This window comes from Anas acuta, chromosome 12 (genome assembly GCF_963932015.1).
Source record: "Anas acuta chromosome 12, bAnaAcu1.1, whole genome shotgun sequence".
Taxonomy (NCBI): Eukaryota; Metazoa; Chordata; class Aves; order Anseriformes; family Anatidae; genus Anas; species Anas acuta.
In genome coordinates, this window is record NC_088990.1 from 16,448,468 (window position 1) to 16,476,009 (window position 27,542).

The 27,542-nt window shown below is 37.6% G+C and overlaps 1 protein-coding gene and 1 long non-coding RNA gene across 9 annotated transcripts in view; one reads left to right on the top strand and one right to left on the bottom strand.

The window, feature by feature from the left end:
• LOC137863122 (uncharacterized) overlaps positions 1–6,178 on the bottom strand; it is a 71,189-nt gene extending 65,011 nt beyond the window's left edge. The window contains exon 1 of one of the 3 annotated variants that reach the window (XR_011100700.1): positions 5,909–6,178. This is a non-coding gene — a long non-coding RNA (uncharacterized lncRNA). The remainder of the gene's footprint in view (positions 1–5,908) is intronic. The other 2 variants (XR_011100701.1, XR_011100699.1) reach the window with 2 other exon arrangements.
• APBA2 (amyloid beta precursor protein binding family A member 2) overlaps positions 1–27,542 on the top strand; it is a 98,764-nt gene that overhangs the window by 56,418 nt on the left and 14,804 nt on the right. For 5 of the 6 annotated variants that reach the window (XM_068696023.1, XM_068696028.1, XM_068696024.1 and 2 more), the window contains 6 exons: positions 10,339–10,419; positions 11,718–11,754; positions 16,322–16,467; positions 17,368–17,403; positions 19,019–19,105; positions 26,178–26,363. In XM_068696023.1, coding sequence (XP_068552124.1) covers positions 10,339–10,419; positions 11,718–11,754; positions 16,322–16,467; positions 17,368–17,403; positions 19,019–19,105; positions 26,178–26,363 — 573 coding nt within the window. The remainder of the gene's footprint in view (positions 1–10,338; positions 10,420–11,717; positions 11,755–16,321; positions 16,468–17,367; positions 17,404–19,018; positions 19,106–26,177; positions 26,364–27,542) is intronic. The other variant, XM_068696027.1, reaches the window with a different exon arrangement.

The window sequence follows — 27,542 nt, forward strand, 5'->3', positions numbered from 1 at the left end:
TCATCCAGATTGTCAGATTGTTATGCAACTGTTATGTCAGTTATCTATTCCAAACAGAACTAGAGAACAGTACGCTTTACTTCTTATTCTGTATTGCATTCAAACTACGTAACTACTTTGCATGCTTAGAAACATTTGCTTAGTGTAGTCAATTGAGGCGAAGAACTGGAAAAGAGGTTTTACACAGAAATAGAGAACTACATAAAACAAGGTATTTTGGATCCACAGGGCAAAATTCTTTATTGATGCTGTTTTGTAATTCTGTAGTGACATACTGGATGTGCCCTTAAAACTGAGGGTCAGCACTGAAATAGTTGAGATTCCCTGTCCCCCATTAAGGGCTCCTCTTCCACTACCTTAGTGACCAATTGCCCTTAATTTCTTTTGTTTTCAGTAGAACAAACCAACAGTAGGTGCTGCATATATTAAAACCAACTGCAAGAAATGCCTACATGTTGCTGTGTTTTTGGCAATACCTTGACAAGAAACTTCTCTTGTACTGAAAATGCTGTTAAGCAGTTTTAACACAATGGTGTAGAGATGTTGATTAAACCATGCATGCTCTTTTCTTGTTCTACTGTTGAGTCCCAGAAAACAAATTTGGGAGTGGAGCTCAAGCTTTTATAGAGCAGAGGTGTGAGGTTTTCTTTCTTTTAAAAAAGAAAAATAGAAGATACTTCTTTATAGAAAGACAAAATTCTGCTTGAAAAAGCTTGAAGCTTTGACGTTTCACCTCTCTGACTACACGTAAGCAAAGTCCACTTATTCTGAAGCTAAATGCAGATGAATACTATTTTCTATACTGAACAGAAATCTGCCTAAGAGAAGTAAAACGTTACAAGTCTGTCATCTAAATATGTATTAAGATAAGTGGGTTATTTTGCCTTATCTTTAATTAAAAGACTTCATTAAGCTTCAGAGGTATAAATTTAATGCTCCTGCTTCAATGAAGTTATCACTATAGAAAAATCATAGTATTGTCAGTGCCTCATGGTTAATGAAACAGTTTATCTTAGACTATTCCATAAAAACAGACATTAAAATATGTCAGTTCATCTGACAAACAGAAAAAGGAAATCAAATGTCTAAATATCTGCTGATGAAACAGGTCAGCCTTTATTATAATGAACAAAAAACCTTAAGGGGGGGTATTTTCACAGATTTCCCATATCTACAGCAAGTTTTAAGTATTCCCTTCTGTGTTCTATTTTCAAAGTATAATTAGAACCAAACTGCATAACTTAATATACTCAGTGGCTTACTGCCATCATTAAAGTGCTAGCTTGCTTGATTAAGGGTTGATGATCTTGATTTGCTTGAGTTGTTCCTATTCATTGACTATGAACAGAGAAGTCCAGTTAGCCTTTTTGGGATTAGTGAAGCAGCTTTCTGACACAGCACACCAGTAGCTGCCACAGGGACCATTCCTGCTTGTAAGCTGCCAGTTTGTAAGAAGAGCTATTCCTGAGTAAGGGACTTAGGTAATGAATTCTTCTACGTGGTTGCATAGGAATATTATTTTTTTTCCATCTGCAATAACTGCCAGTTCAAAACAGAATTCAAAACAGGCTTTCATTTCAACATCTTTTTGCATGCTTTCAGAGCTTACTTTGCAGAGGTTGAGCTGAATTGCATTGTACCTTTATTATTCTTGTCAGTCTTCAACAACTGGTGGTTTTGCAGCACCAGCATATTGATACAACTGCCATGGCTGTGAAAATAAACAAGGCGACCCAAGTATTACTGAGCTGCCTGTCTGAGGTCTAAGTGTTATTTCCAGTCAGTTGTGGGCCAATGCCTTAATCCTTTTTAATAAAGTTTTATTAACAATAAATAAAAAAATAAATTTTATTTAATAAAAATACTGTTGCAATTGGTAGACACTGGCACGTAGCCATTGGATTTCTACAGTCTTCGTAGAAACCACAAACTATTGTCTAATGGATAGGGCATTAAGCAATACACAATATTTCACTTTTCTTCAGATACAAGAAAGAGGAAAGTAGATTCTCATGCAGGAGAGATGGCAGTACGGGTATCCATTTAGCTCAGCATGAAGGGATAGGCAAACTGAGTGACCAGACCTCCTTTTAATTTGCACTAAAGGAGACAGCTCACAGCTGCTGTTCTCACTGGTGACAGGGACATGTAGGCCTGTAAGTCATGAAGGCAGGAAGCAGCATTTCTTAAGGACATACAGAGACTCGTGAATGGAAAAAGCAAGGGGACTTTCCCCTAGCCCCTTCCCATGTCCTCAGGACTATAAAGCAAAGATTTAAAAGTAAGGTAATCCTTAGCAAGTATTACTTGAATTTGTTTGTCATAAGACTGGCCTTGTTCTACTTTACTGTGTTCTGTTCAACTGCTGCAGGTTGCTCATCCTCAGCTTTAACTAAAAGTCTGGCTACTTTAAAGTACAGAACCCGTTTCTTCCAAGATGAATTTTGTACTTAATAGTTCATTAGATGTCCTTACCATGAGGATTTGCTGGACCTTTAGCACAAGTATCAGACCTCACAGAATTTTAAGTACAGTGGCTTTTCTGTTTTTCTGCTGGGGAATTCAATTCTTTTAATATTTACTATAAAATGTGTAAGGGATGGATATATTTAGTGTACTTTTTAGATGAAGGTGATATTTGTGAAAGCAATATAGTAATGATCTTAATTACAATAATTTAAGTTCATACAGAGTAAAAGGAGAAAACCTCAAAACCATTGTCAGTAGATTTGCATGCCGATCTTGTTAGCAGAGAATTTGCCTAGAAAACCTTGGTTTCCTTGTCTTATTCAAATGTATACGTTCTTATAAGCATGTATCACAAAATATAATAGCAAGGGGGATGACACAGAAGCCTATGTACTGTACTTGGAACACTAATGCCCCAACCCTCCAAGTGTAGATTTGGATGCTATTGATTTAAACCAAAATGCTACGTGAATGTTAGAGCATATATAATCAATAAGCAAATAGAAATATGCATTTTGTGCTTTTATGCACATATTGCAGTGCCCTTAGCTTTAAGGTTTCCGCTCCTGTCTTTTCCTTTCCTGGTATATTCTCCCTCAGCAGGTAATACTGGTGTATACAATTTTAGGTTAGGTTCAGTTCTGTATCAGTTAATGTTACTAGAAAAGGATGTGTTTTTCTTTTTTTTTTTTTTTTTTTTTTTTTTACAGCATACCTTCAAGGAATATATAGTTATTAATTCATAGTCCAGGATAAGTGCTAATAGTCTTGCATATCCCATGCTAAATAACCAGTTGAAAAATGCTATTTTAAAGGTTCTAGTAGGTAAGCTTGCTTTTTTTCAGCAGCTAATCACCGGGGGAATTCCAAGGAAGAGCCAGCAATCTAGAGACTTGAAAAACAAAATCTCTAAGCATTTTATTTACTGTATGCATCCTATTTACTATAGGAAAACTTTGGGGATATATGAGCTTGTAAGTATAAGCCTTTCTTTGTAAATACTTCCAAGAAAGTGCAGAAGAGGATCTGCACTAGAGAAGCCAGAGGGAAACCCAGGATACATTAAGTGTATTTTTGCTCTTACTGCTTAGTACAATTTCTGTTTCTTGCAGGTTTTCAATGTTCACAGTTATGACCTTGAAACTAAGTATTTTAAGAATTTATCTGACTAACCACAAACTTTACTTGGTCAAGCCAGAAAGTTCCCCCTTCCCCTCAGCATTTGACATCTCAGTCACCTCAGACTGACCCAATTGTTAAAGTACCCGACACTCAAAGGTTCTTTTTGATTATAATTTCATTTTGTGCTTTATTTCTAACACAGGAAGTATAGTCAGGCACCCTACTGACACACATTTCTCCTGAAGTGAGTCTTTACGAGAAAAAACGTTACTTAATTGACTTAGGTATATCTTTGGTGGAGGAAGAAGGGAAAGGAAATAAGTGGCTCATTCAACTGATCCTAGAATGCAGCATGACCTGAAGTTTTCACAGTATGCAGCATGACCTGAAGCTTTAAACTGATGCACTGTTTCTGGGCAAAAGTAGTTGCTGTGAACTTGGAAGGCTTTTTTCCCTTGCCTGTTTTGAATACTATTTTATTTGCGGAGCTTCAAATTTAAGTAGAATATTGTTGTTTTGGCACACCAATAATCAACAGGAACAGGTTTACTTGGGGGAACATGGGTAGTCTCTGATAACAGATGAGTGCTTGTGAAATGCAAAATACAAGAGCCTGGCCTAAACCAAAGCTTGAACCATGAGAAGCTCATCGCCAGATCATTTCACTGTAAGTTGTCCTGGCCATCTTCCTTCCCAGAACATACTGTGGTATGGCGCAGTCACCCAGGCCCATTCTCTGCTCCCAGACAGTAGTTGGATCTACTGCAGCTGTAAGACATCTGTACAGAACAATGGCATTGCCTGCTATTTTACTAACACTAAATACACTTCAGCTTCCCTTTAATACTGCCTCCATACACTCAGCGTACTTAAAGAATGGTAGAAGTAGTCAAGATGGAGGTTAGCAAAACACTGGGCAGCAGCAGATAATCCTGATGGAAGATGTCTCTTGCACTAATGGAACTCAAATAATTAACCTTATTAGAGCCTCATATGTGGCAGATTTTACTCTGTTCATCCCAGCTACAGTCACACTTACAAATACTGGCATTGGCATGGCCTGACAGCTACTTCTGATGACTAGGAACTGAAGGTGACTGTGGGGCTCCAACACGAACACGTTGGAGCCTTTCATTCTTCATTTCCAAACTGCAGACTCCTAAGTAGTCTTACTCTCTCCTACAATAATCAAACATATGTAATTCCCTCAACGTAAAAGACAATAAACCAACAGCACCAACACCCTACTTTCACTTACACCCTTTTGCAGAAACAGGAATTCGCTTTTATCACCTTTAATGAGTGCCCTAAAGGGAAGTCCACTTTTTAGCTAAGCAGCTTGTGACATGTGAATTCTATTGTTTCCAATTTCTCATTCTTTACTTTCAGTTAACAAGCAAACATTTGAGAATCTAACAAATGCTCATAACCTTTTTCCCCCTGTGATCCAAACCAGAAATCCTTCAGATAGCCAAGAATGGTCTCATTCAGATTCAATCTTTGTGGAAGTATCAAATTGCACCTACCAGTAACTATGCATTTCTGATTAACTAAAATAGCAGCTCAGTAAAGGCATAGTAAGCCATTCCCACTAAACATCAGCATCTACTAAGTGAATTCACTTCAGTCAAGTGGTTTCATAGGAATAGTAGCACCATGATAGACTTATGACTAGGTTAGCCCCCCTTAATTCAAAAGGAGATTTGAGTTGCACGTTGGTGAGTTTCTATAGATGCAGTAGCGTTTAAGCTTCAGGAGAAAACACAACCCAATGATAAATTGTCTTCAGGAACCAACACCAGGAGTCATAAAGTTGAAGTTAGAAGCTGAAATCGTGTCTTTAAGTGACATACATAATAATACCCACCCATCTGCTTCACCTTTGTTCCAGAGAGACAACAAATCAGATGAAAACCTTCATTAGATCTGTTGGTTTGCTCATGCAATAGACACTGTAACAAACAAGGCACCCACTGGAACCTACCACAACACATTTATTTTCTGAGACGCAAATAAGTCTCCAGGATGAGCTTCAACACCCATAAGCAAGTAGATCAGTTTCTGCACACATTACTTGATGCAGTGTTTGACCAGCATTGCTAGGGAAGAAATTGCTAGGGAAGAGATTGGCCAATGTCTCCCAAGCCTAATTACTCAGAGGGTTACAACACAGTAATAAAGCTTTACCTCTGTGCCACACTCAGTGCTTGGTTATCAGCTCTTTACCAAAAGTTTGATCAGTTTTTTAAAAAGTTAATCTTTTGCTCCTCTCTCAGACAACTTATTCCTCTAAATAAGTTAGCAAAGAGAGACAAACCTGGTGGTTTCCAGCAGAGAAAGTCATCCAGCAGGCAGTTGCTTCATCAGCGCTGAGCACCACCACAGCCTTCGGGGTCCCAGGTTGCAGCTCTGAGGCAGGCCGTGTCGCTGAGGTGAGCTTCTCACTGAACACCCAAACAGCATGTGGTGCAGTGAGCAACTGGGGTGCTTAGAGCCAGCCCCACTCACCCCCCACCATCCCCAGAGCCAGGGGAGGCTGCCCTGTGGGAGGGCCGCCCCTAAAGGGCCCGGCCGGCAGGAGGGGCCCTGCAGGTGGCTGATGAGGGAGGCCCAGGCCCAGCCCAGCCATCAGCCAGGAGCCAACTGCAGGCTGGTTTCTGCACGACGTGCTTTTGTTACCTCCAGTAAGTGGAGTCTACACCATTACACTACACCATTAATGTCTTGGTAGTGCTTGGGCATCTCCTGTTCAGGCTCTGTGTGGTGGTTACTGACAATGAAAGGGGAAAAACAGTATCTCACCAGTTTTGTGGAACAGATCTTACTCAAGGATAGTGTGCAGTGTTACATTTTGAGGGTTTGAGAGTGAAGATACCATGTACATTTATTTCCACAAGCAAAGCAACTCTGTATAGGGCAAATTCATAGAGGTCCTTTTCTACAAATGCCAAATAGAAAGAAGCACCTTGCTTATATTGGTAGTGAGTGTCCTCCCATCGAAGTGTATGCTTTCATGTTTACAGTACAGTGTGTACATGTGTATGAAAACACAGGATGTTGCATGGTGTAAAATCATCCAGTACTCAAATGATTTGAACACTACCAGCAGAAAAGTTAGGTGAGATAAGTCTAAAGCTGCACGTGGTGCTAAACAAGTTGTACAATGGAGGTGGGATATTTATTAGCTCTGAAGTAAACCATTACATCCAGCTAAAAATGCACGACTTTCTAGACTAAAACAGACTGCCATGACCAGGAGACTGGTCATCTGTCTGCAAAGTGCACGGGCTCACGTTTGAGGGATTTTGTCATTGAACAGCAGGAGGTGAAGGGTGGTTCCCGGGACAGACTCCTGGAGCATCCTGTGATGGATTGACCTTGGCCACCTGCCTAGTGCCCACCCAGCTGCTTTCTTAAACACCTTTTCACAGAGGTGCCCCTGTCTTGGCTGTGCGGCTCAGCTGTGTCCTGCCGTGGGTCGCTGGGAAGCTACCATGGGGCAGCCCAGACCTCGTGCCACAGAGGCCACCCCTGCAGCCCCACCACTAAAACCTGCTCATGGACAACGTGCTTTCATTTTTAGATTGTTTTGTGTGCAGAAATGTTTAAAACATAGGCTGAATTCCCGAAGAATTCTCTGCTATAGCTCTCTCAACACGATGTCTGCATATGCCGACATTCTGGTACTGAAAATAATCATCTTCACACTCAGAATCTCAAACTGTGTTGAAGACAAACTGGGATGTTTATTTAAAGCAGCTGCCTACATAAAAGAATCCCAAATCTTTGCTTTGCAGAATCTGTCCACTTGTAGGATAAGACTCTTAACATGAGTTTATCTATGTGTTAGGGGGCAATAGATCCTGGATTTCTAGTTTAGCTTTAGGTCCTATTCTAAACTGTAAATCAGGGGATAAGTCTTTATAAAACCTTACAACTATTTCCCTCAAATGTGCTTTTCAAGCTATTGTAACATTTAACAATATTAACTGGCAATTCTGTAAGAAACCTAAAGAAAGCAAGTATCGATTATGGTAATTTATCTGACAGTGGTCAGATCTCCTGGGAGCATGAACCAGCTTCCAGCCCACAGTAAATACCAGAACTGATGTTTTCTAAAAAGGATTCCTTAAAGAAGCTCCAAGATTCCTTCATCCTTGGCCTAGAAGCAGCTCCTAGACTGCATACTTTGTACCTGCGTATGGGAGATACAAACATGCCTACCCTGCGTTGCTCTCTCCTTTGACATACAAGTCATCAAACACCGTGCGTCTGACGGAGAGAAAGGGAAGCCTTGCTCCCTGTCATTTTTTTTCCTTTTGGGATACCATCTAAGCAAACATTTCCTTAGAATGAAAATCTTAACCCTTGGTTTGTAAAGGCTCATCGTAACAGCTCACATATTTGAAGGAATATGTTGAGCACAGAAAGTCTCAGACAGACTCCCAGTACTGACTGCTCAGTGTTTCATGCCACTGAAGCACAAAGCAGGGACACAGAGAGCCCAACAAGCCAACACTGAGAGGGTCTCAAGGCTGTGGTAGGACACTTAGCTTTGTTTTGAGGAAGTGCTTTCAGTGACACCCTCCCCACCAGAACACTTTTAGAGAACAAAGTACTCATAGATGAGCTGCAGACAGAATGTGCTGGATGCACAGATGTGCATAAAAGGAACAGACAAATTGTTCGTACCTGAGATTCTGCCTAATTAGTCTGGGGTTCCTAAGCACATAGAAGAAACAGTGGGAAAAAAAGATGGCCTTCATATACAAACACCAAATAGTAAGAAACATTGATTATGTTCTGTGTAGAGGTGATGTGATGGATTCTCATCGCGGATTCTACACAGCCTTTTCTTTGGAACCCGGCTAACATACAGTGCCAGCATGTACGCTGCGCATGTGGCTGGGAAACAGTCAACAAGAAGGGCTTGTTTATATTCCTAAAAGCTTTAAAATAGGAATTCAAAAATGAAATGTCATCCTTGTATTTCTTGCTATTTCACATTAAAGATTATATGGAACTATGTTTGCAACTATCATCAAAGAGCATAATTGTTATTATGGTTCCCAGAGCTGAATAAGTCCATCTCCATTTAAGATTTGTGACAGACATGTTTCAATAATGTTGTTTTACAGCCTCCATGGTATGTTGCTAAACCAGCCAACCAATTCTTTCTTGATCTGCAGGTGCACTGTCAGTTCAGTCGAGTGTGTGGTAATCAGAATTGACAGAGCTTTAAAAGTATTAAAATTCTGTTGTACGTACTGGAGCTAATTTATTTGCTGTCACTCTCTTTGCAGTTTAATGTATCTTCATTATGGCCATGTCATGTTCCCTGCTTAAAGCATACTTGATCTAATCCTAGTATTTTAGGGAATAATGTGTGATTATTACACTTTTTATTATGAAAGCCCTTTGGGTATTTGTTTACCTGTATTCATTAATGCATTCCACTGTGCAGCAACACATATTGCTCCATATTAGTTTAGCCATGCAATATAATTAGATTTGTCTTGTCTCAAACATAACAGCATTTACACACACGCAGGGATACAATGAGTTTCCTAGCTACTACAGGTCTCTAGACAGGGCAGTAGCCCTGTTCCCCACATCTTGGTGCTCCGGTATTCTCAGTCTGTCTCGGGTATTATTCTCTTTCCTAAAATTGTGCTTACTGTTTGGGTGGATTTTTGCCTCGTGTATATTGTCTTACCTGAGCATTAGCATTACTGAACTAAGAGCTCTAATATGCCAGCTTCAGTAGCACCATTTTTTCAGCTGACTAAACATAGCTCATAGGGAATAATTTGCCTAGAGATGAACACGCAGACTTTCTTTGATCTACAGCTACATATTACATTTGAAAGTCAGAAGACAAGGAATTATGTTCATGGGTAACTTTCATGCTGATCCTTTGAAATAATTCTGGCTCAGTGTTTTCCATTTACATAATTGTTGATACAGATTTTTATATGTGGAGCTTTACAGCGACAGTGGTATTCAGGCACTCTAATACATAATGGGGAAACTGAGAATAAAGGAAAGTGATGTCCTAAACCATAAAAGAACGTGTGCACAAATCTGCTTGGCTTTCAAGATTTCTAAAGATGAAATTTTGTCCAGTACTGAGCATAAACACATTTTAAAATTCTGACTTTGCTTTGTAAACAACTTGAACATTTCAGTATTTGGTTTAATTTTGCATGAAATATTTACATTGAAATAAAATCATTGAGTTAATTTAAATCAGTAGTGTCACTGCTGCTTAATGATAATTGAAATGCATTATTTACATCCAACTAGATCTTTTATTATAATTAAAGAGCCTAACATTTTGACGGGAATCTCATATTTGTTACATTTAAATAGGAAATTTCAACTACTGTATCATGTTATGGTACCTCAGTATCAATAATGAATATTGATTGCATATAAATAACTACACAGAACAGCTTCATGACAAATGACTGCTTTTCATAAAATAATAGAGAAAATGCTAAATACAGTTTCATATGTTAAAGCATTATGGATTTTATTATTTTTTTCTGAATGTAATCTTTCCCCAACAAAACTTTTGGTTGAAATCTGAATATACATTTTTTTTGAATTTATTCAGTTGAAATAGCATTTCTGGTGAAAATTTTTCTGACTATCCTTGCATCATTCACTTCCACTGAAATCTCTTCATTTTTAAACTTTTCAGAAGGCAAAAGGCTTTGAAACCCTTTCTCTCTTCTCTCACAGATGTGCAATGGTTTAGAGCAGCCAAGGAAACAACAGCGTTCTGACCTCAACGGCCCAGCTGATAATAATAATACGCCCGAGGTAGGTGCCTTAGGCCATCCTGCCACCTATCTTCCTGTCCTCAGGCTACCATGAGGAACAGCAGGGATTGAATTGTCAGCTTTCTCCCTCTCATGCACATGTATCTAGAGTCTGTTTCTAGAGCCTGTCTCTTTTCCTGAACTGATGATAAATTCCTTGACTGTGTATTCTGAAAAGTCTGTGAACCATAGCCATGAATCAGTTGCTGCCATATTCATTCTGTGTAACTGTCCACAGCGTGTACTCAAGCCTAAAATTTTCTGATGACATAAAGAAGATGGAGAACATTTCAGAAATTCTATTTTTGGATTACTGGAGAGCAAAAGCAGCATGAAAAAGAAATTGGCTTCTGCTTGTTTTCTTTCTCTCCAAAACGTCAGTCTTTGAAACCAAAGGACTGCTTAATTTTCAGGGTTCTCTTTAAATAATCCCTAATATCAAGCACCTCATTCAGTGCCGAGAGCTCAAATGATTCACAGCTTTTTGAATGCCCTCTGTGGTAGGATGTTTCCCTGCTCAGTCAGCTGTGAAAAAGACGCAGTGATAGGCAGACCTGCTCTTGTCACTGAAGACTGGAGCACAGACGACATCTAAGAATGCAGAAGGAGGTTATGCTCGAGGCTAGACACAATGAAATGGAATTCAGACTTAAAAGCAGAAGTCTGTTATCTCACAAACATACAACAAATTTAGCCTGTAGCCTGTTCCGTTAATGAGGAGGCACATTTCTGAAGCCTTTTGCCATAATGGAGAAATCAGCCCCTTTCCTGGGAACAGCAATGCCTGAGGAGGCTGGCATAAGGCAAGCAAATGGAAGGACTCGATCTGTGTATTGAGAGTACAGACAGCAGCATGAGATGAGGTGCAGCGCAATCAGGGAGTTCTTTCTATTCACAGACCAAGAATCTTGCTTTCTAAATGCTGTTACATATTCCAGTTGTAAATTTGGGATATCATTAATAGGCACTGTGATCTGGTGGTAATCTGCATGGTTTCTATTGCTCATTTGGCAACTGATTTGCTGGCTCATTTTCTTCACACACATCCCTTATTTGTTTTGTGTGTCGTGAAAGAGATTCCAGGTAACCAGCACTATGTAACTGTTAGGTTGGGTAACTTACTGTGATGTAATGTGTTTCACTGTGATAAATAATGACTATGCAGAAGTTATGCACAGAAAATTCATTTATTTATTTTAACAATTTATTTATTTTAACAATTTATGATGTGAATTGACTTCAGTTTGTGAAAATGACTTAGTCACATTTATACTGCATATTGCTTTTATTTCTCAACAGACAAAGAAAGTGTCTTCATTTCCAAGTTTTGTTGATGGTAAGTTTTATATCATCCAGAATTAAGGTAATATAAAAAGGAAGCAAATGCTTTAATTTTATTTTAAAGATGAAAATTCTAAAAAAAAGTCAAACCAAAGAGAAAGCAACTCCAAGTTTAATAAATAAGCAACTAAAGCCTGTTTCTGTTCAGAGTACACTATATGTGGAAGTATTTAACATTGTTATCCCTACCTGTGGCAGTGGGAGCCTGGATTTATGATGATAAAAAGGAGGTGAGGATGGAGATAGCTACAAACCTGGAAGGAGGTAAAAAGGTGGAAACAGTGGGCCTCAGCAGGGTAGAGATTTATGGAGGTAGAGGACCCTGTTCTTCATTGCCTTGTACAGAGCAAGGAAACATGCAAGTGTTCAGAGCTGCTCCTGTATCACTGTGCACTGATGCCTGTATTGCACTCTGGGAATCTCAGCCGTAGGGAACAAACAGAGGGGATCTCCTGAGCTGAGAAAAAAAAAGTAATCCCAAATGAAGAAAACAAGGCACATACTTTCTTCTGCTTAGCAGAACAACAATTTCACGCCTTTCTTCAATTGTCTGTCAGTCAACGAATGATAATGTTCAGCACAATCCCATTTTATCTGTCCACCTTCTTGCTTTAATAAACTGACATTTTTCTCCAAACAGAAAATAAATAATAGTAGTGCAGGGGAGATTGAAGAGTTTTTCTACAGGAAAAATACACACAGCTCTTTCTACAGAGAAAGTGTGTACACCAGAATGTAAGCAAAGGCAATAGGAAGCTTCTAAGGTTCTGACTTCTTAGATCTTAGACACACACATTTCCCTGCAATGTGAATCATAAATGAAGGTTAAAAACTTGACTTCTTATGCCATTCCAAACTCGAGGAAAACTTAGTGTGATTTAGACTAATATTAGAACATTCGATACATTTTTCCCCCATTCCCTGATCTCATCACCTTGACGAACACCTTCTGGTTTTAGTCGTTTCCTTGATGAGCTACAGCAAATGGGAAGTTCAAAGATTGCCCCTTTTACACAATTCGCATCTGACAGAAACTACAGGTAGCGCTGTCCTTGGCATGCACTGGCTAACAGGCCCTAAGTAAAGGTAAATTAAATGCATTCCCTAAAGGCAGAGGAGACAAGAAAGGAAGCTGATCCTCTGTAACAAGCATCTACTGATTGTGTGGTGGACACCTATAACAAGAGGGCAGCGTGAGCGGAGCTTTTAAAGAAAGGAAAAAATAGAGAATTTATCCGTCATAGTGCTTGCAGCTACAACAGCACAATTTATATTTTATTGGGATAAAAAGGTTATGTCTTTTTATTTTTTAACTGATCAGCTCACTACTACTCTGTTGGAAAGGGGTCAGTATACCTTTAGATAACAGGCTTTTTTTTTTTTTTTAGTTGTTCAGTCATTCTGCTTTCTCTGTTTTTTTTTTTTTTTTTTGTTGTTTGTTTGTATTTTTGTTTGTTTGTTTTTTTCTTAAGTAGCACAGCATGAGAGGATAAGCTATCTATTAGGCCTTTTTCTATTGCAGGGATTATATGGCATTGTCTAACAACAATAAAGATGTAGCTCACTAGGAGCTTTTGATAGGTCAATGTATGCTTTCTGAATAAAAAACAAACAAACAAACAACAACACACTTTTTTTTTTTTATTTATTAATTTGTATGTAGAGTCCCCTAAAGAATAGGACCCCACTGCACACAAGAAAAGATTCTGCCAGCTAATGCTCCCTGCCCTTTCCTGAACTTTGGTGAGGATGCCACAACCACATTCTGGCCACCATTCAGCCATTCAGACACTTAACTTTCAGCATGACTCCTTACCTGCAGTAGCTATGTCTATATCCCTATGCATATATCATGTTTTTGCATATGAAGTTATGGGCATAAAAACAAACTAGCTGTCACCAAAAAAAAATAACAAACGTGTCTCTTTGCTATTGTAGTTGTGCCACTGTATGCTTTTAGTGGTAATCCAGTGGTTCTTTTTTTCTGCTGTATATTTGTCCTGTCACCATAACTATCATTTGTCTTGCGCAGTCACAACCATGATGAAATTGAGGAATCAGCCAAAATATGGAACTTACAGGGAGGCATTCTGCAAGGTGGTATATGCCCTGTGGCCACTTATTCCTTAGGGAAAGTCATTCTGCTGCACTGCCATGCACCCTAAGGTCAGAGTGACTTCAGGGAGTACAACGCTTCTCAGCAGGCAGTTGGAGTGGCTTCAGTGCTCTAAGCACAATCCCTAAATACTCTCTGAATCATGAATTGGTTTCCATGTGGTACTAGTAAAAAAAAGAGTGTTCCTAAGAGGTTATTAAATTCAGTTATGCTGCATTATTGAATGAGTGTTCCTCTTATTATTTTATGAATACAAAAGGTGTTAATTTAAAAATCTTTAGAGTCTGTTTTGGTTTAATGAAAAGTTTAATATACTCATTGCATTAATAACTCAGCAGAAAACGGAGTAGTTTTTAGTACACTGATAAGATGCAGAAACTTACAGTTATTTTTTTTCAGAAAAAAAAAAGTTATCCAATTTTTAAGTATCAATACCCAACGAAGTTCCAGCTTGTTCGTGCCAAACTGATCTTCAACTTTCAGATCTATTTCTTTCTTCTTCCGTTGCTCATCAGTACACCTTACACACACTTACAGTCAAGGGCATGCTTAAGTGGTTTGATGAGTTGGGACCTCTGCCAAAGCTCCATTTTTATAATCTTTAAACCAGTCACAGACAAGGAAAGAAAACACGCAGGTAACCCAGGTTGACCCTGGCAATTTTCAATACCATTCCTTACATCCTCCCAGCAGATGTCTTATCCTATCTGACAGTCGCTTCCATTGCCGTCATGATGGGAAATGTATGTTGGAAATGTTTTCTGCCCAGCATGATTCTTTTTTTTCTTCTTTTTTTTTATACTAGCTATCGCTATAAGCATTTTATACATGCTGTTATCATATACGTGATGTTGCAGAATTTGTTGCTAGCATACTAATTCTGCAAAAAGCACAATCTAATGCTCTGAAGAGATGAGGAGACCATATCCAACAAAAAGAGAGAAATCCTTAAAGAATCAAAATAAATAAAACTTGGATAATAAAACTAGTTAAAACCCTAGGATTTTTACATTTTCAAGACTTTTCAAATCAGTTAGAAACACTATTACTGTCACTGAACTGCCGAGACATGAGTTGTTGTTTCTTTTGGGAAATTAACGCACATTAATTTCACAGTCCCGTAAGGAACCATGAGCACTGTTGTTTCATGCTCTGAACATACATACATACACACAGACCTCTAAACTCAGCTTTGACAGGCATCTGACATAGTCTACCAATTACCTGGTAATCAAGACAAAAATGTCTTACTCACAGATGTACAAAGAACAGATGTAACCAGAAATGGGCAATCTTGATTCAATATAGCCTGATTTACTTAGCCTGAAGTGAATGAAGGTAAACCAAATTAAGGCCACTTCACCTTTGAATAGGAGTGTTTATGCAGGTATCTAATGAAGTTTTGTTAACCGACATCAAATTCACACCTTAATTAATTAATTTCCATCTTTTCTATCCTTGAAACAAGGTATCAATGTGATGCAATATCAGTGTTTTGTTGCATGCTGAAAGTGGTACAGATTTATGAAACTATGTTTTAGGCCTGAAAAAAAAAGTGAATGATGTTTTCAGAAGCAATACTATATAAAACATATCCATCTACTGAAAAGTGAAATGGTGCAAAGACACAAATAAATAGGACCAGATATATAGTAAATGGAGTTCTTGTGGAATTTTATTATTTCATTCAATGAATTAACAATACAGGAACAAGGATTGTTTTAAAAATATATTCATCTATTTATTTATTGAGGTATTGAAAGACTGGCCTTCATGAAGAGTTTCAGACTTATTTAATTAGTAGATTCTCAAGGACTCTGTTAAGGTTTTTCACACTTTCAGTGGAGATTATCATAGTTTTTTAATTCCTTCCCAATATGTTGGGAATTTTAAATTCCACAGAATTCTGTTCTGATTCTAATGAAGACCCAGCCCATTACTAGAATTCTTGCTGGATCTTAGCTGAAGCAAAGCATACCTTTGTGCCCACTGCACATCAGTCCTTTTGCCAGAGGCACTGTCTGGCTACTGTGTACTTCTTCAGACATCTCAAAAAATGTGGAAAACATGCATCTATTTGAGCATGTTTAGCTTATGCACTGTAACAATTGTAAATATTAAGACAGTTACGAAAAAGAAACCTACGAGCATTCAGGAAACTCACAAATAATTTCAATGTGTTTATCCATGCAGCACAGCAAGGCTTCCCATGATTTTTCCTCTCTAGAACTTCACAATCAAAACACCGTTCAGTACTTTATATTCAGTTCATACTGGGGGGAATGAAGGGGATAATTATAGGGAATACATTGTTTACTTTCCTGGATTTCTTGTTTCCTATTAGAAAATGTGTTACAATGGTTGCTCAAGCCTTAATGTTCTTTATTCAGTTTATCTTTTCTCTACCCTCTTCTGAGAGGCAGTAACTGCAAACGTGTCATGTCAGTTCCAGGACCTTGTGAACCTGAAGACCTCATTGATGGAATCATCTTTGCGGCCAATTACCTGGGCTCTACGCAGCTGCTGTCTGAGCGCAACCCTTCCAAAAACATAAGGATGATGCAGGCCCAAGAGGCGGTGAGCCGTGTTAAGGTAGGGGATTTTTGTGCTTTATAGAATACTCTCTGGTCCTTTGACAGCTGGTCTCTGAACAGTACAGGATCTGTGGCTTCAAACCTATTCTGAAGTGCCCTTATGTGAGTATAGATCTAGTACTATAAATACCATTAGTTTCCAGTTACAGCGTCTCCAAGGAACAAAATATAAATTATTCCAAAGTCTATTCAAAGTTGTTTGAAAGCTGTATGAAGAATTAAAGACAAATTGCAGATTATAATTAAGAAATATTCCAATAACAAAGCACGAGATATTTGACTGTTTTTCCTTTTGTTTTCATTAATCCTTTTATTACAAAATGTGAAAATTACTCTCGATGTATTGAATTATTTTGAATTTCCAAACATTTAAAATTCTGTTTAGTCTTTTGTGATGCCTCAAGCAATAAGGTATTTCTGATTGCAATTAACCTTCTAAAAAAAGGGTTTTTTATTAATAACAATCCTAATCTGTCAGGGATACTTGATTACTTTAGATAGTCATTGAAGGGAGTTTGAATTATGTTTTCTTCAACAATTACATATAGACATATGACTAATATGGCCAGAACATTAATAGAAAAACTTGAGTTTAAAATAGTGCATGTACTGTCATTTTAGACTGTTGTATTTTTAGCAGGATAAATGTTTTGAGCAGCTGATAACAGACAACACTCTTTGGTATTTTTTTGTAATCAATCAACAACATGCATAATGCCATTAAATCCAATTATGCTCCAATAAGAACTTTCTCTCACACATCCTTCTCCCACTGCCCCCAGATTTTTAATTTTTAATCTGGATTCATAGTCAAAAGGTTTCCCTGACTTCACACACTGTCTTTTCTCTTTCTTTGTGTGTACATCTGTCTGCATTCTTTTTTTATGCTACTCTTCAGAGGATGCAAAAGGCGGCTAAAATCAAGAAAAAAGCGGTGTGTAGACTGTTTTTCTTGAATGCTAATGTTTACTTACATTTTTGTTGTACTTGTTCCCCACGGAGCATTGTGTCTTTCATTATGGGTCTTCATCAAGTTGTCATTTTGGTTTCTTCTTTGTTTAGTAGTAGAACACTGGATGGAATAAAATTAACTCATTTTCTTCATTGTTCACTTGCTAGAGTGCCTGTCTGCTGCTGCTCTTCTTCTGTTTAATATCTCTGACTTGTTTAGTAGAGATAATAAAGTCAGTGTTTTCCAGGAGATTTTTTTAATTGTAATGCTTATTAAGCGAAGCAGTTAGATTCATTCCTATGCCTGGAACTTACGTATAGTTAATAAATTATTTTAGATATCTAAAACCAAATAATATACATTTACCAGGTAGTAGCTGGAACAATTGAGGAGAGATTTCACCCAATTAAAAAATACATTAGTTCACTAACTACATTTAACAAAAATGTCACTTAAATTAATCTTGTTCTTTATGATGGCTGTGGATAAAAAGCACCACAAGTAATCTCTGCCAAAGTATGTGCTGCTTTGTATTCTGCTGAACTAGCGTTAATTAAAATAAAAGTAATATGGATTAAATAAGACATTTGAGCTACAGAAAATAGCAACAAATACATCATTCTTCCTTGCTGTCACATCAAAGAACCACAGGTGTAACCTAGAGACTAGTGTCTGCCTTTAGCATAAGGTAACAGCGTCTGTAGCCTTTTTATCCTGAGGCTGCTAACATGGGTGCTGCTAATACCAGTTAAAACAGTGCACTGTGGACAAGTGGCTTGGAGGAATAAACAGGTTCCTGCTGGGACTCCGAGTATTAGGTGAGTTCTTGGATGATGCTCTAGTGAGAGGCAGAAGCTGCTTTGCCACTCTCTCTCCTGTTTTCTCACCTGGGCAAAGCCAGGCCTCGCACTTAGAAAACATGCAGCATTATATTGCAGCCCCTCTTGCTGCGACCTTAATTTCTGATGACACATGGAACCTGTTCCCTAGTAAGCAGTGCTCAGAAGTGGAGGTCTCTGGCCATCCACCCAATGTCTTTCTGCGCAGTAAGACATATTAGTTCAGCTCTCAATACTTTATTTTCTTTAAAACAAACAAACAAAACTAAAAACAACAAACAATCAAACAAACAAAAACCAGGAAATAAACCCACCACAGTATTGAGTGCCAACACAAACTTTTGCTGGTGAGCTCACTGAAGACAGCAAGGGCTAGGCAGCTGATATAAGTCACTTTCTGAGTTTCCCTGCTTTCTCAGTTCCAGTGCCTCAAGAGCTAATGTGCATCAGCGACAGTGGGGAAGAAGCAGCCATACTCTTTTTCCTGTTCAAGCTATAAAAAGAGAATTTTAGTACCTGAGCAGTCACTCCCACGGGCTCTGAAAACTCACTCTCACCCACAAAACAGGAGCGTGCTTCACTCTTTCTATGCAATAAATGCGTTTTTTTGCATGTATTTGGAAACACCTTTCAATAGTTGTCTTTGTAATGGTTTAACAACGCGATTGCCTCACATCACATTATGCTTGAATCAGAGAATTTATCATCCTAAAAGAGAGAATTAAAATTGCCCTCATAACAAAGCATGTACCTTCTAGACTTCGGAGGGAGATTCCCAGGCCTTGACCGAAGTGGACCTGTTCATCTCCACACAGAGAATCAAAGTTTTAAACGCAGACACACAGGTAAGTTATGATTAAAACTCTTCAAAAACAATGTTGATTGTTTTGGAGTTCTCTGTTGTTAGACTGTGCTCCTATACAAACTTCCATGGGAAACCATTACATTTGGATAAATTCGCCAAGGTGAGAATATTCAGAAAGAGCACTCTTGAATCTTCGAAATGTTGTAACACTTGCCATTTGCCAGTGTAGTGATAATGACACTGATTTTGCTTGTCTGATGTGTTAGAAAATGTCTTGATTATTCATATGATTATTGATTTGATTATTTATATCTATAATTCAATTGAGAAAAAGATTTGAGTTTCATTCTGAATGCAAGTACCCTTTCTCTCTGCAAGTTCCAGCACCCAAATTTGAGAAGTCATTTGCTGCTTTGATTAAGACATTCATATCTTGTCATTTTTAAGATATAACCTACAACTTTTTCATAAATTACATCTGAACTACTATCTTCTTTGCCTTAGCTAAATTATTAATTATTCATATTAACGCAGCATCTGAAGACTGCAGCAGTAATCAGCTTCATCTTTTAGGAATTACATACATATTTAATAATAGGTGATCTTCATAAGAAGGATAGTTTTTTTTTTTCCTCATGGAATTTTAAATTATTAACATACACTTTATACATATATTCCAATATTAAGTATAATTAACTCAAATGATCTCTTAGACTACAATCATGCTTAAATACATGTTAATTTTCATTCTTGTAAGAGATTTCCTTCTTATAAAAGGAAATGTTTACTAACATTTTTTCTTCAGTTTTCACTAAAAGTCTCCACTGTACATAGCTAACAACAGCTGGCAATGGCAAGTCTTCCAGTTACAATACAGAAAGACCCATTTAGACAGTGGTTAGAAAGTTAATTACATATATCCTTATTAGAGGGACCCATCTCTCATAAGCCAATAGTACAAGAAATTCCATCTTGTACTATTTGGGAAAACAGTTGGAGCACTTCTATGACATCCTTTCAGTGATATTTTTCCCAAACTTATGGAGGTAATATTTATTTATTTTAATAGTAGCAGAACACACCAAGGATTATGGAGTTTTAGCTGTTAGAAATATATCAAAACAAACCATTTGTAAGCAGTTTGTGAGTGGAGACAAGCAAGAGTCAGCGCAGATTTGTCAGAAGTAAATTGTGTCAAATCAGTAATTTTCTTTTGTGACAAGTGAACAGATTTGTCCATGGTAGAGAAACAGAAGACATCACCTACTGACTTTTAAGTAAGGCTTTTAAGTAGTCTCATAAAACATTTTGTAGATTACATGATTTAGATAAAAGGTGGCCAAAAATTTTTGTGCGTACTTAGTTCTGATGTGTTGCCATACAGTTGACAATATAAAGAGCAGAGGGAGACTCATAAGCATCTTTCTTTAATGCAGTAGTTTTCAATATATTCATGAACAACTTAGAAGATGGAAATAGAAAATGGTTATTGAACTTGTAGCTTGATGTATAAGATCAGAGTTCAGAAATACCATGGCTAACTGAAGAAAAGATCTAAAACAATACGAAATACTTCAGTAAAGGCAAAAGTACCATTCTGCATTTAGGATTTTGAGTTGTTTTCGATTACTGTATTATTTGTTTTTCCTGCACAGTAAACTATGAGGCAACAAATTCTTCATGAAATTTAAGATAGAGCTATCATCTGTTATTGTGTGGGTAGCGGGTAGATGATAATTTCTTCAGTAGATGTATTATTATTCTTTCATCGTAAGCAGATGTCTTTAACGTGCTATTAGAATTCCCAAGGGATGGTGCCAGATGCAGAGTAGAATAACCCATCTAACACGGGCAGCAGCATTTACAATCTGCCACCTGTAATCAGTCCGAGCACTGCATTTCATCTGTAATGACCAATACCACTACTTGTTAGGCGCCAGCCATTCTTTGGACCTCAGGGTAAACATGCATCGTCCTAGAGGATATTATCAAAGCTTATGAATACTTTATGCATTTGTGTAAAATAGTATTCTAATAATTATCAGTGTAAAGATGATTCAAGACAATTATTGCTAAATTAACGGCTACAGCTGATTGTTGGAAGGTATGGCAGGAAATAAATTCTCTATGTTAAGTAAGGGTTACTCTTAATGCAATTCATATTTTCCCTTCTTTAAATACTTCAGCATTTCAGCTGAACACTGATCCTTTTAAAAATTAAAAAAGAAAGTCCTTTGAGGCAGTCCATAAACGCTTTTCAAAGTAACTATTATCTTATTCTCCTGATTACCCTGAGATTTCTAGTGCAATAAGATGCTATACATCATGAGGCGCAGTACGATCTGTTCAGTGAGATAAAAACAATACCAGGGATTACTATAATTACAAGCTGTCTAGAGTTTGTTGTTTTTTTTTCCTTATTTTTTTTTTTTTTATACAGCACGTCTTTCAGAGGGCTCTAAGAAACTTATTCCCCTGACTTTTTAGCACTGCTGTTGGCATGCTTTGCTTTTTTGGCTTGGTAATATTTTTCAGAGCTAGAGAAGTTTCTTGACTGGTGTAATTACCATAGGTCTATTTCAGCTGGTGTGGCAGCTGGCAGAGGCAATCTGTTATTTCATGGCTTTATCAATTATATAAAACCTGTATCTGCAGTGTGCCATCTATGTTTTGATCCATCTGTAGTACTGCATAGCTCACATGAGGTAGCAGCTGATTTAAAATGTAAAATTCCCAGTTAAGACATGACATGCAGCAGGGTTGAAAATGATGAGTAGCACCAGTAAGGCGTATTGCCACGTCAAAACAAAGTCAGCTCTGGTGCTTGTTGCCATCAGCAACACTTGAAAATGGCACTCCTGCCACTTTTTAGTTGCTTGTGCATTTAGTTACTGAATATATTCAGCCCAAGGTGACCACCACTTACTTAGTATACATGGTAGAAGCAATCCTGAGTTTGTACAAGAACATTTCTTCCCTGACTGCCATGGCTTTACATGCACAAAAGCAACTGGGAAAGCTAGCAGAGAAAAAGCCATGGAGGTGACCACTGTGTATGCACTGAGTCCCAGCTAGATTATTAGTTCCATAAAATTTTCTGACTTCATAAATTAACTCACACTAGCACAAGCCGGTTTAACTTTGAAAGCTAAGAAGAACGCTTCGGCTTTCCTTCCTCAAGTGTCTTTTGATCTTCAAGAAGGACAAGTGATTTTAGGAGAGTTCCATGGAAAGGAAGGTAGATTCTGAGGAAGGGAAAAGGGGGCAGGAGAAAACGGAAGGGAGGTTTTGAGAAAGACACAGAGAGGACAAATGTCTAAGGACAAATATAAGTATGGCAAAGATGGAACAACTGGAACTAGACTAGGGATGAGGGAAAGAATAGAGAAGCAGGTGGGCAAAGATAGTATTCATGGGAAAGTTAAAAAAAAAAAGTGAAAATGAGATAAAGGCAATTGAAAATAGATTGGAATGGAATGTGGAGTGAAAGGAAGAAATTAAGACCAATACACATTTACAGTCACAATGTATTATTTGTCTTATTCCTAACTGTAATTGCATTAGACAACAAAAATACATGAGGGAATGGGGGAATTGCTACTTTCACCTGTACAAGGGGAAAACTAAAAGAAAACCTTTGAGTAACTTCCGTATGATAAAGACAGAAAGACTTTCTTGGTAGGTGAGATGAAATGCATTCATTTTCCCAGGTTCATGCACTCTTGTGAACACTGCATGTATGATTACAGCCTTCCAGAACACTGCAGACTAGTGCAGACTAGTGCAGACTGCTGAAAAGCAATTATCTCTGCAGAGCTCCCAAGATCCTGCTGAGCGATGTCCATTATCAAGCATTTTTCCATACTGAGAGAAGTGCTATAAATCCTAATGAGCCCCTGCAAACCTTAGAGACCCCCCCATCATGTCTTCCCATGTTGTTGGTATAAGTACAGAACATATTGTTTCAAGACTGAGAAGAAATCATTATATGGGTAGAGATTCTCTTCAGTGAGACAGGTGGTTCTAAGAAACTATTGGTATTTTCCTCTGTCAAGTTAAATTGTACTGAGATTCTTAATTACTCATCAGCTTGACACTTCTTCAGTTAGGCCTGAGGGATTTGTTCAACTAATGGCAAACTAAAACCTAGCTGTTTATATAAATGATGATGATGTTTACATAAATGATGAAAATAGTGTATTATCTCATTTCCCATTAAGGTTTTTAATGGAAGATCAGATATCAAGAGAAACCCTGCCACTACTGACAAAGCAAAGAGGGTACCTAAGCCATCTAATGTGATTGAGCTAAGTAAAAACTGACCTTATGCAGCTCAGTGGGATATTCAGAAACACATTGTGAGTCAATAGCAAATAAAAAAAAAAAGGAAAAGAAAAAAAAAGCCTTAAAAAGCCTTCTTGAAAAAAGGAAAGTAGCAGCCTGCAGGCAATTGGTCTGCACACCAAAGGAACTTAAAAAAAAACATACAAAAACCTACAAAAAACTAATGAGCCTGTAGTGAATTTTTCTGTTTCTTCATATTAGAAATATCTGCACATATATCCAAGCAGCTGCCAAAAGCAGAAGAGACAACGTTAGTCTTAGCCAAGAACCAAAGATACTTTGGACAACAAAATACTTGGAAAACAATATACTGACATAAAAGTAGCAAAGATTGCAAAGTAAAGCAAAACAAATTGATTCAATAAGTACTTTTAATATCCAATTCTGTAAAATTTGGTGCATGTTTTAGCTGTTCATTGGAGGACAAACTTCCTCAGTGGGTGTGACCAATAAAACTATTATGGCTTTGGTTGTTTCCAGTTTGAACAATAAATAAAAGGCAGAAAAAGACTCCAAACTGACCAATGACCCCAGCAAGAAGGAATTTTTGAATAGTGCACTTTGTTTCTTAAAGAAAACAGATCATCAGTACAATAACAAAATATGTAAAGAAATTACAGAAAACTAACCTAATAAAGAATGGTGTGGAGGTACCAAACTCAAACGGTAACATAGAAATCAGATTCTTGATATTTATTTCAATAAAAAACATGACCTTAAAATACATACTTAGTGTAAGGTTTTAAAGTAGGCAGCATTCAGTTTAAGAAATACATAAAGCTCAGGTTTGGAATGCTCTGTAAGAATAGGATTTGGATTATTTTTGCTTTGAAACAAGGATATCCAACCAACAGCAACAAACTGGGCCTAGTACAGCACACCAACCACATCTGAAAGTGTAATTAATTAGCCTGGTGGCCTACTATTGAAATTATATCTTGTGAGCCTGCTGTAGCCTCCTCTTCGTCACACGTATAGGAATGTGCAAGTCACCCATCACTGCAAAGGACACAGGCATTCTGCTGACTTGATGGCGGAGAGTCTGGCTTTGTTTGAAATTGAGGAGGGGCAAAAGCTACTTCTGTAAGTACAGAGAACAGGCACCTCAAGCGAGATGGTGATATGTGGGCAGCAGGCAGTGAGGAGGAACAGCATGGTCACACAGTGCAGGACAACCTAAGTCCTCGAATTTCACCTCAAGGAAAAAAACGTACATCATCACTGACTTAAAATACCATTTTATGGTTTCTATGCAACCTTATAGCTATGAGGCTTTTCCTAATACTTTCTCTAATTTGTCTAAATATCTGCCAAAGAAGCAGCACTAACATAAGTTAAATTACCTTGTCTTAAGAATTTCTCTTCCACCTCAATTTCACAGAGACTTGTATGTAGTAATAGCTACATTTTCAAGGGACTTAAAGAAGTACAGTCCATCAGATTACTTGGTTGCATGAGCTTTCCTAAAGCTCTCATTTTAAACATAAAAGGTTCTTCACATTATAGAATGTATTCCGTACGTAGCAACACACTCTTCCAAGAATTTTAGAATTTGTGGCTTTTTATATATAACAAACAATCAAAAAAAAAAAAAAAGAGGGAAATCAGGTTGCTTATACATTATCCTGAATATGACTTGAATAAAGGTATAATTAGCTAAACATTAGTGCAAATAAGTGTATCCTTTTTTTTTAATCTTTGCAGTCCTAAATATATCAAAATCCTTTCAAATTATCCTGTAGCAGTCATATACATTGTTTCATTAATATTATCTCACATCTAGAAGCCTTTTAATTAAAATGAGACCACTAGCTGTTAAGCCACTTTTATTATTTCTGAACTCAGCATTGTGTATGAATAAATCAAACTTACTACAAGTTCATACTTAATGGTACATAGAAACAGTGGTGCATAGAAAATAGTAGGCTAGGATTTCTCTGCTAATAGCAGAAGGTAACCTAAGAATTAAAAAAGCTAAAGTAATTAAAGGGATGCAGGATTCAGGGATACGAAGTGGAGGTAGGAAATTTCAAGATATTTCATATCTAGTAGTGTTGAGGTATTCACATAAGAAATGTACCGGGTGAAGCTTGGACAGGTTTCCACTTGTAACCAATCTCAAGCAAAGGTTCTTCTGAGATGAGTTCTCCCAGCATAATTGAATTGGCAACCTAGGCACATTGGCTATGAGCCCAGATAGTAGACCAAATCCATACGAACTGATCTGAGATATGTAGATAGACTTTAAAATTCTACTTAAAGAGAAGGTAAAATACTGAGTTTGTAAGGATTCACAAAGACAGAAAGTGTACTTTTCCTGTATATGAGAAAATGTTATCTTACATGTTATTGCTATTGTAGGACATAACAAAAGGAGAATCAGGAAATTATATTATCTCCTATACTGCTGACTGCTGAACCTAGGTCTGTCATTGTGAAATGCATCTGCTTCATGTAGCAGAACCAACACAAGTGAAATGTAATTTTCCAGCAGCATGAAATTGTTAGTATAGATCTTACTGCTTAAGATCTTACAACCATGTTGTACCTGCGCAGGTAACACTTCCACCGAAGTCAATTTCATGAACCATGACTTCAATCACAGTTCATGCCCATGGACCGTGTAGGGAATGTCAGATATTGGCCCACAGAAAATGTGTTGTTTTTGTCATTCTCCAGCAATAGGTCATCAAAGAGAGAGAAGACGCATCATTTGTAGAGTAATAGCAGACATGAAGAACGTCCTTATTTCTCTTTGCTTTATGTAGGAGACCATGATGGATCACGCGCTGCGCACAATCTCATATATTGCTGATATTGGTAACATCGTGGTTTTAATGGCACGGCGCCGCATGCCGAGATCAGCTTCTCAAGACTGTATTGAAACAACACCTGGTGCCCAGGAAGGAAAGAAGCAGTACAAAATGATATGCCATGTCTTTGAATCAGAGGATGTAAGTACATTGAGTTAATTGTTTTTTAAACAACGTATATCACTTAGAGAATAGAATCTCTGAAGTTTGAAGTTTCATCTAATTTCTTGAATGAATTTTTGTCTTTTTTTATTTTTCTGACTAAAGCTGCAGATAATCTGTGGAAACGCTGTCCATATTCATGCGTGTTTTCTGACTCTGCAAAGTCACGTCTCTTCAGTCCAAAAATACGTACTTTGTCTTAACAAATGATCTTTGAATCATTTCTTTTCTTTCAGCAATACTGTTCCAAATGCCTTAGTACTTAGTTATATGGAGTTGTCTGAAATTCCATGGCCATCCATGGCTGAAATCAATTTATGAATTTGATCATCCTGGACTGGATTCCCCTAGTCCAGCAGATTGGCACATAATGATACATGTGAGCCTCCAAGATGGGTGGCAAGGGAGTGGAACCATTCTGGTCCTCTTTCAAACTGAAGCCAAGTTGATGAGAACATCTATGAACAGGCATGGTACAAGGTCGCCCTCTACCCAGTCATTACTCCCTTACGTCATACTTACCTGTGGTCAGTTGATGTACTCCTTCTCAAAGATGCAATTGGATCCCTTAAAGTTTAAGAACACATCATCTGTTTATCTGTTCTCTTTATTTTTTCATCCCAAACAAAATTATGAATTAGAATGTTTTGCGTAAATGCTATAAAGCTAAGAGAGGTTAGTTCTCTGTATTTATTAAAAAAAAAAAATGTTCATGACCAGAATGGTTTAGCAATTCTTCAGTAAAAGGGTAGAATATGCAAGAACTCCTCTCACTATTCTTTCAGAACATCTGTACAATAAAAAGCACAATTTAAGCCATTTTGTGCCATAACATACTCTGAGATTCAGTTGTGTAGTAGCCATAAAATACTTTTTGGTAAAATTCCATTAAAAAAAAAGTGAGTGACCACATTTCTGATGCAAGTGAAAATTAGATGAATGTACGTACAACCAATCTTAAAATATGACTGCAGAAGTAGTGGTTACAGAAGAATTCTGTACATGCCTGTTTCAGCCTTGTGAAAATTGCTGTCATGCTATATTCTTATCTCTTGTGGCAGAGGAAGATAACCTTGCTTTGCTGCTATTGTCTGTTCAGGTTTGGTTTTGTAGCTAAATAGAAGATATTTGTGTCTAAGGCAGCAGACCTGAGGACTT